Consider the following 10,093-nt stretch of genomic DNA (forward strand, 5'->3'; position numbering starts at 1 on the left):
GCGGGCGGGGCAGGCGCCATGAGGACTAGCCCCCGGGGGGCAAATGCCGCGACCTCCGCGGCCCGCGCCGGCCGGCCGGCCGGCGGGCGCCGACCTCGCCTGGGCCGAGAGGGAGGCCCGCCCGCAGCAGCCGGGGAGACGCAGAGGCCCTCGCCCGCCGCTCATTACAATTCCACGTCGCGTGCGGGTTCTTCGGAAGCATTTAATCCTTGAATGGCCATTAGCGAAGATAATTTATCTTTCTGTGCAATAACTTTATAATTTAAACGGCCACCATTTTTAATAGTCTCATCTCGTGGAGAGGCCAGGAATAGCGACTGTCCACATGGACTTGTGTTGAAATGAACTGCTCGCACGAAATCCCTGCGCACCTCTCATTGAAGACTCATTTTCTATTAAGTTGTAAAGAATAGACTACGGAACCGTGGCATTTCTGTAGCCTTACAGGATTTCCCCCCCCCCCATAATATTTTCTTCATTGGTGAACCTGTAGGGAAAACCAGTTCACACTGGCAGATTTGCCTAAGTATTATGCAGCTTTTCCAGCACAGCTATTCTTAGCTACAGTTCCTTATTCCAGTTTGTGTTGAGACAGCAGTAATCAAACTTTTGGCCCTTTTAATATTTTCCCCCTAAAGCAGCTCAAATATTTGTATAGCTGCCAGCAGTGTTTTCAATCCTGTGGAGAATACAGGAACAAACAGAACAGTAACAAAAGCTTTCAGAAACGAAATCCTAAACCCATAAAACAATGACTCTGACATTGACTTAGATTGTACACTCAAGATCACTTAATGTCAATGAGCTACCCCTTAACACATTTATTGATTAATTTATTCAAAGCACCGTACCAAAGGAGTTTGTACTACACAAAGGTTAAACAGACAAGAGGCACGAATTCATTCTACCAGTCTCCAACTTCCCATTTTCCAAATGTCACGTGCATGTTCCAAGCCCTGCCAATATTTGCTGTCACAGAATCACTGGCTAGTTCACTCAATTACAGCACCAAGCAGTGACCGCACAGAGAAACTTTCATATCTCTGCCAGTTCATTGCTTTCCAAAGGAGTCGATTCACATGTTCATGTTTTTAGACATGTGTTGTCTAGGAAAGCTTATATTAACAAGGCTGCTTGGCAGGGGAAAAAACCCCCATCCTTTTGATTTAAAAGGCAGCATGTACATTCTGAAGTAAATAAATACTCGACTGAAAATCGGTGCATTCAAAATACGGTGCCAGTGCAGAGCTTCGAGCATACCCTGGGCTGACCAAAAGACCAACAAGTGTGTCCGAGATTAAGCCCAGGCAGCTTTCCCTAGAAGCAAAAATGATACACCTGAGGCTGTCTTACTCTGGGCACATCATGAGAAGGCAAAACTCTCTTGGAAGACCATCATGCTCCGAAAAGTCAAAGGCAGAAGAAAAAGGAGACCAAATATGAGGTGGACTGATTCCATTAAGGAGGCGAATTCTAGAATTTGCGTGAGCTGAGCAGGATTGTCATGGACAGGCAATTTTGGAGCGTAGGGTTGCCATTAGTCAGAGATCATGTGACAGCATGCAGCAAGGACGAAGTCGTTAATCATTGGGAAATCTGGCTGTCCCCTCAGTGCTCCGGTTGTCAGGAAAGTCCTCAACGGGGGAAAAAATTGCTTACCAAACGGCACCTCGAAATGGTGCACCCAGGTAACCCATCCAAATACTGCAACAGTGAGTTTGCGTGGGAAGCATGTGCCGAGTTCTTCAAGTCCAGCTGCAGGCATGAATCCCAAGTGCTGCGGGCTGAAGCAGCATCCCGTGCCCAAAGAGCGGTTCCTTGGGCCACTCAGCAACCCTTCTCTTGAAACTGGGGAGCGGTCATAAGCTGCTTAGCACCAGGGTGCTGGGACAGGTCCAGAATTCTCGGGGGGCAGTGAGACCACCCCAAGCAGTGCTTCAGAACCCATCCATAGCGACTGGGCAGGTCCAGCACATTGCTAAGACTAAATTTCTTCCCAAATGTAATGCAATCACACACATCACAATCTGTTCTCCCTCGGATTTGGGAGTTCCTGGCATGGAAGAGACAATCCTCTGGTTGTGGAAGTGCTTCCCAGAGAGGGTCGCACGGCCACATTGCACTCTCTTCGGTGCCAGATGAAGACTTCGTTTCCCCGGCATCTGACTCTTTCAGTCTGTTTTGAATCAGACTAGAGACTAAATCTTTGCATTGCTGCTAGGTTTTATTTGTATTACTTAAACATTTACATTTATCATGTACCAAAGAGGTTCAGCTATGGGGCAGTATAGAAATGTAGTAAATAGTATCACTGATGGAAAACTCGAAGATTATAGCAGTTCCTTGGTCAGGAAATTATTTCACGCAGTTCCTCATAGGTGAGGGAAGAATCAGCAGCAACCCATTTGGGATGTACAAACTCGTTACCAAATTGTAGCTTGCTCATCTTAGCTGAGCAACGATGATTCACCGACGTATGTCTCTCCAAGGGTTCTTTCAAAGTTCACGTGAGCAAATTTGGAAGCTTGAGCTGCAACCCTGCCTGATCTTGGTGCGCTGCACAGGCTTTGTTATAGGTCCACAGCCTCATGCGTGCATCCCACTGACGCCACTTCTGCCCCTCCCTTCCGAGATGAAACAAAAAGGCGCTTATGCGCAATATGCACATTATTACAGAAGACATTCAGCATGAAAAGTACAGATTGGGTAACATTAACCATGTTATACTCAACCTCCCTCCACCAGCTTCAAGGGCTGTGTAATTGTTTTTGCCAACCTATAAATTTTTGAGTAACAACAAAATTATTGTGATTTTTCTTACTAAATTATTCATACATTACAAAGCATGTATGTAACAAGGCCCATGAATCACAGGGCATATAATGACCACATCTTAATGTCATTTCTTCAAAGAAGAATTCAAATAGATTTATGTATTCAGGTTAAATAAGGCACATTGATTTTATCATGTTCATAACTCTACCTGTTCCCACCTTCCAAAAAGAACTGCCATGCGTTATTTTCTTTAAAGTGCTACATTTTAAAAATTGGTTAAAATTCAAAGCTTTTCTTTGGGGAGAAAAAGTAGGGTTTTGTGTTAAAAATGGCTTTATATTACATCATTAGCATCGTTAAAATAATGTTTTTGTAATGAACTAGCTCAAAGCTCATAAACTGTGCTTAAAATGATGCAAATATCCAGTGTGTTCCACCTTGCTTTTTAAAAAGTTTGTAACATCATTCCATATTTTTGTATGTGTGTCAGTACACATCCATACTAAAAACAACAAATACTTCTCAAACTTTGCTTAACTACTCATTGGCATGGAGTCAAAGGCATTGAATGTTCCTGACCTATTAAATATTCCTCAGGAGACACTCAATAGCACTTGGGCATAAGCTACTCAATATTGTATCATTTATTTATTATTAAAAGCTTTTATATACCATTCTATTATATAAAAAACTCAGGACGGCTTACAATGCTTTAAAAGGACAATTTAAAAGACAACAATTTCCAATAAATGAATTAAAAACAAAACAATGTATAAAACAAAACAATAAACAGTAAATCACAAAACAAGAGCAACTAAACGTTAAAACTATTTATTATCATGATTGCATTGTTACAAATAAAGCATATTTCATAGTATAATATACTAATGCAAATAATTAAGATACACAACACTCATATAAGTGTATGTTCTGATAAATTAACCCGTCTCATTTACACTATTAAGTTCTTAAAGTTGCACATACATTCGCTTCATCTGTGCAGATCTTGGACTCTCTTCTGGATTGTTTATGAAATTAACATTTTGCAATAGCAATTCTGACAGATCAACAAATGATAGGTATTTGCAAGGGCCAGTATATGGTGACTGGAAGTAAGTATTTCTTATTTTTTATATACAATGTAACCTGAGATTTTAAAAAATGGAGACCGAAAGATGCTATTTCACATGGCCATTTTAAATTGTTCAGTAACTGTTAAGATTCTGCTAGGAGCTATTCTTTGTATGTTTGACAAAGCCTGTAAAGATCTACATGAATAGTTTAATTAGTCTGTAACTCTTTTTGATTCTCATTTTTTAGAAACCTTGATAAATGGGTTTCCAATTTCCTGGCATGCCAAAGCTGAACTCAGAAATCAAAGCACAAGTTTGGTCGGAGTGCCAACGCAGCCAAGTGCCGGGTGTTGCTTTGTCAGTATCTCTGAATTAAAGCATGCTGGTTAAAGCTTAGTTTTGGAATTAAAAGGCAGTCCCATGAGATCCCAGAAATCGATCTTTATACAAACATAGATGCTTAAGACCATTACATATTGGCATTAATACAAGCGGGACATTTCCACAAATACACACAACACCCAACAAATCCTGGCCATTCGGATTAGCAAACAATACTCCATGAAACTAGCTTTCTGTTAATAATGCTGCTTATTGTTGGGAAATCTCTTTTGGAGCAAATTTGTCAAACACACAAAAGGTCTAAAAGTGAAAAATAGTAATTAAGACTCTCACTTTATTGATTGGGAAGCTTAAGTAATTTTTCATTACTAACATAAGATTTAATACATAAAAGTAGTTAAAGATTCTGCCTTGGCACTAGCTATTAGCATGTAATTGAACTAGTAAAAAAGATCAGTTTAACCTATGTTGATTACCACCTTATCTTTGAAAGGCAATTAAGGACCTCAATCATTGCAACAAGATTTGATTGTGTGGCCTTTATTGGACATTGATCTTTCAGCGACACACAGTTACATTTTCCATTAATTTACAGTAACACAGTTTAACTCCGATACCTTAGACCATTGACCGAGGTAAGATGTCAGGCTAAGCACCCGTTTAGGTTAAGATGTTCCCACCAGTCATTACTGTTTAAAAGGGGGCACTGAAAAATGCAGATCCCCATCAACTAGGTTTAGTCTAAGGTTTCCATTATTGGCAGTTGTTTCATTGCACTTAACAACAAAGTTCCCAGCCTTTCGAATAGCATCGCTCTTGCTTTTAGGCATCATCCTTGTGTAGGCTGAAAGAGATAATGAAAGCAAGAGGCACGAGGCCACTCCTATTGCGTTTCAAAGGAGAACAGCGCAGATCCTATTTCCTGAAAGTTGAAGGGTCATGTTGTCTTCCAGTCATCTTAAATATACCATGCAAACAGACCCATCTCAGAAGTGTGTGTAAAATGCATGTCCGTTAGGCATGGCCGATTGATCCGAGCGGCCAAGATTCAGAGTGCGATTTGGTCACCTCTGCTGGATGAGCTCCGCTGGGAAAGGAGCAGAGGCAGCGCCACCCCCAGGACGTCCTTCTAGATAGGCTGCCTGGGGAAGGCGCAGCACTGAGGCCGTTCCGCTCCTGCCTGGGGATACTTGCCCTGTGCCTTGGCAGCCTGTTAGAGGAGGAGTTCCACGGGGCTCAGCTTTATCTCCATGTGGCGTAACACGCGACTGCTGGGGGAGGCTATTGGGAGGGGTCGTGAAAGCTGAGGGGAGGTGGGATGGGGTGTCATCAACAGGCAGATGACACCCACCCCTCTGCTTTTCGCCAGCTCTGGGTGAGGTGCCGGCTGATCACCCAGCACCTGAGCACAGCAAGGGACGGGATGAGGGCCAGTGAAGTGAGACCGAGGCCCCGTGGGAAGGTGGCAGTTACCTGCCTGGCCACTGGAGGAACAAGGGGGCTCGGTGGCACGAAGCACCTCCCATCAGCTTAGGTGGAGGGACCAGTGACAGCAGGCATCCATGCGCAGGCAACTTCTCGGCTGGATTACCGCAATGCGTTCCAAGTGCAGCTGCCTTTGGAAATGGCCCAGGGGCCCAAACGACAGCGAGACTGCCCACAGGGACTGGCCAGCGCTACAGCTAGGCCAGGCCTTCTCCAGCGGAGGCTCCCACTGCCGGTGCCTGCGTGGGCCCCATGCAGCATGCTGGCAACACCATTCAGTGCCTCGACTGGCCTGGGCACGTCGCCTCCTCTCACATATGGCTGCCTGGCCCTACCAGCCTCCTTGCTGATCCTCCTGCGAAGGGGAGCCGGGGGAGCCCGTACGAGCCTCTTCTGTTTGACAGCCAGATTATGGGATGGACTTGCCCACCAGTCAGAGGCTGCAGCTTTGGGGCAGTATGGAGTCTCACGACAAGCATTCTATTTTTTGTTTGCAGTGATAGTGTCGGGAAATGTAAGGCCGTATGCCTTTGCACAGGATTTCAGCCTGGCATGGCGGCAAGGAGCCTGGGCACCTCTTCTCAGCTTCAGCCCTCTGAACATCAAGGCAGCGTGATCAGAACACGTTGCACGTGAGACCGTCCTTGAAGAGGGTTCAAAATCTGCAATTTGTGCAAAATTCAGCAGCAAGAATTCTGACTAGTTCACCTTAATTGCACCACTGGCTTCTTATCTGCCATCAAGCCCAACATAGTTCAGGTCTTGTCTTTGCAGCCCTCTGCCACTTAAGGCCCAAACACCCGAAGCAGAGCATCTTCCTTCGTTAAGATCTTTAGAAGAGACTCGTCCCCAATACAAATAGTGCTTGAAATACACAATGCATTTACTAGCACAGGATCTTCTCTGCGTTAGCACTCTGATTTTGGAATGTCCCTCCAAAAGGACTGCCCTCTCCACTTTTTTATTTTCAGCACCAATGCAAAAAGAAGTATTTTGGTAGGCAGGACGAGACATGGTTAACGTTAACATTTTAAAGATGCCATTTCCGTTTCTAATTAAAATTGGCTTTTCTTTATTGTCTACATATTTTTTATTTCTCTCACTTTTTAATTCTATATTTTATATGGAATTTTTAAAAAATATTGTGTACAGTTTTTTCAGATCCCTTGTGAAGGATATTTTTATAGATTTAAAATAAAATAAAGTAAGTAATGGTGAGCAGTCAGTCCAGTGAAAGCTCCTGGAAATGGAACCCATACCCCACTGTGCAAGCTAGAAGCAGGTGGAAATTTATCAGTCATGACCCACCATCTGAGAAGTCCTGTCTTAGACTTGGGTTCAACTAACTTTTATGCACACTCAGGAAAAAAGGGGCAGAACGTTTGACGGAGTTCATTATATTTGATAAAAGCTGGTGGTAACCCAAAGTCAACTCTTCATGATACTAGGATGCAGGGACACCCTTTTCCAAATTACATATCCACACATCCTCTGCAACACATGCCCTTATGAGGAAAAGTAATTTGGAAGATGCCACTGCCAAAACAAAAAAACAAACAGAAGGCAAAAGCCTTGCATTTTATGAATGGCATCCGTCCCTCTCTAAATACTTCAACAGGTCACGTGTGTGTCCTAATGAATCCAGTAAGGGATACTATATTTGATCTCTGCCCTCAGCCATCTTTCAAGCTCATCCTTCACCATGATCAACTCCAGAAGTGCAGGAGGTCCATTGATTTTCATGTAATAAAAGAAAATATTACATTTGCTTAATTGTTACACAGTGAAAGCATTGAGCACAAAATCAAGTCTCTATTAATGCTGCAAGCAGTGTGGAATTGCACTGGATCAATAGAGCAGTTTGTCAAAGAGGTTCTCCAAGGAGGGTCGCCCATCCCCGTGAGGACAAGGAGTCACGCTGTTTTCACTTATTGAAAAACAGGTGAGCAAAGTCAGCAGTCTCCATGATCAAAAATCAAATAAACGGCAGGTAGTGGAGGGGCCACTCCAAGGCAAAGATGTATTTATAGTATGGTAATTAAAAAAGCATTTTACCAGTTTCATATTGAGACCGAATCTTCTCGGCAGAATATTGACAGTATCAGAAGCAATGAATGAGCACTATTTGACTTTAAACTTATGAGCTGTGCTTATTTAATTTTGCCTGTTACTGGGAAAATCAGTTCTAGCCAATCTAGCAAAATGCTAATAGTCACTTTTATTATTAATGAAGCTTTTAATGTAACACACCAGCTACTCTACTGTGTAAACTATTTATTTAACTTGTGGTAGAAATATACGTTGGTGCTGACTGTAGTAGGGTAGCTTTGATTACAAATGTATTTAGAATCACTTTTAAACAAAGCAAATATATTACTGCTTTCCTGTGTGAAACCCTTTCACAATTCAAATCTGATATTAACTTAGTTTTAGATAAATACTTATGCATAATTCCACTGTAACCCTATGCTGCAAAAAATATATTACAGTTTTATTTTCAGTAAAGCAAATGTCTCTTCCCCAGGAACATAATTTGCTGGAATACTAATCTTAAAGCAAACACGCCTCCATACATTCTTAGACCTGCCTACCAAACTTTAGACAACACTATGTTCATTACTAATTAAGCACTTGCAATGGATGTGGAGAGTTTCAAAGCAAACTGGAGTGCTCATTCGGGTTGAAGAAGAGAAACAACTGTGTGCATTAACTACACATAAACTCAAAGCCATTAGCTCGATCCAACTAGTAATTACTTTGCATTTCCATTGACTTCAATGGGAGCATGACTCATATTCTTAAATTGCTGAAATCAATGGGCCTAACAAGAGCCCAGTCTGGGCTGGATCGTACCAAACCAGAAGGAACTTGCGCATCAGCAATGATTTTTCTCAGATTTCTGAATTATTTCACAGAGTGCCTGTTCAATTGTGTTGCAAATCCATTTTGTTTTTTAAAAACCTCAGTGCCTAGAGAATATAGTCATATTTGAATGGCATTAAAATGCTGGGTAACAAACCAGTAAAAGAATAAACACAAACACAAATAGATAAACAGACAAGGCCCCAAAATAACGTTTTCATCATTCACAGCCAGAATCGGATTTTGAGGACAGGGGCACCTTCTTGTGTTTGCCAAACTCAAAGGAAACCCAAATGGTGCCAAAGGGAAAACGGGGGCACTCTTTGAAAGCTCCACATCCTGCAAAGAAGAGGCTGCAAAGCACAGCCCACACATATTCCCTTAGCCCCGACAGGACTTCGAGGCGCCCGTTTAGTGCAAGGCACCTTCATCTTCTTTATTCAGAAAGTAAATAGTGACTGGGCCGCTGCGGGTATGAACTGTCTCTGTCACATTAGCAAGGAACCAGGAGCCAATACCATACGCTAACGTTGGGATACCTATTGAGGAAAAAAGACAGACACGAGTCAAAAGGGCCAAAGCCTTGCATGTGCCCAGATACAATCCCTGCGGGTCTTCCAAGAAGCAAGACTCACTGGCCTAGGTCAGCCAAGGCGGCAGGCAGGCAGGCAGGCGATCGCAGCTGAAGTCTCCCATGATGGGAGCCTGTATGTGCAGCTGCCAGTTCGACAATGCACACCCCACGTGGCACCGTGCTGGTGCAAACGCAGCCATCCATCGTGGCTTAGCCAGGGCTGAACAACAAGCCAAGTTCTCTTGACACCGCAGGGTGGCCTGCCTGGGGGGCAGGCTGCGGGGTCAAGAAAGCCCTGCACACGCGCAGCTTTCTCAACCCGAGCAGTGCCGCGCAGGCCCACCTGACCGACGAGCTCCACCGCCGTGCGCCCGGCCAGGTGTGCACAGAGCCGCACCCGAACGGCACGCCCCATATTCACGTGCACAGCAAAACGCACGCAGAGAAAGGCAGGCGGGCAGGGGGCTGCGAGGGGCCGGGCGACCCCGAGGCAGAAGCCACGGACACGCGCCGCGGAGGCCGCTCGGCCGGCCCGCACGCCCGAAGCGCGGCGGAGGAGGCGTGGCCGCTGCGGGATTCCGCGGGCTCGCCGAGCCCCGGGTGCCGGCGGCGAAGCGCACGTCTGAACGGCTCGCCGCCCGTCTGCCGCGCGTCGGCACCACGGGAGGCCGCGCATTCCGGGGCTCCCGCGGCGAGCAGGCCAGGCCAGGCCAGGCCCGGGGGCGGGGGAAGGGGCTCGGCCGGCCGCGCGGGGCGCCGCTGCCACTCACCCAGGTTGAGGAGCTTGAGCGCCGTGAAGAAGCGGTCCTGCGCGGCCAGGTCCCGGCGGGGCGCCCGCGAGCAGTGGTACTTGACGAAGGGGAAGCAGCCCGTGCGCAGGACGTGGTAGTTGGCGCCGCGCACCTCCCAGTTGAAGCTGGAGCGCCCGAACTGGTCGTTGCGCACCGCGCTGTACTTCACGCAGAACGAGGTCCAGGGCGGC

The 10,093-nt window shown here is 45.4% G+C and overlaps 1 protein-coding gene across 1 annotated transcript; it reads right to left on the reverse strand.

Annotated features, from left to right (window-relative positions):
- Positions 1 to 7,934: 7,934 nt before the first annotated feature.
- CUNH15orf61 (chromosome unknown C15orf61 homolog) lies at positions 7,935 to 10,092 on the reverse strand (the record flags this gene model as incomplete). The annotated part of the gene is made up of 2 exons (XM_044444875.1): positions 7,935 to 9,076; positions 9,882 to 10,092. Coding segments are annotated over 2 exons (339 nt in total), but the record flags the coding sequence as incomplete, so codon positions are not given.
- Between the last annotated feature and the right edge of the window lies 1 nt (position 10,093).

This window comes from Varanus komodoensis, unplaced genomic scaffold (genome assembly GCF_004798865.1).
Source record: "Varanus komodoensis strain SLA01 unplaced genomic scaffold, ASM479886v1 scaffold46_1, whole genome shotgun sequence".
Taxonomy (NCBI): Eukaryota; Metazoa; Chordata; class Lepidosauria; order Squamata; family Varanidae; genus Varanus; species Varanus komodoensis.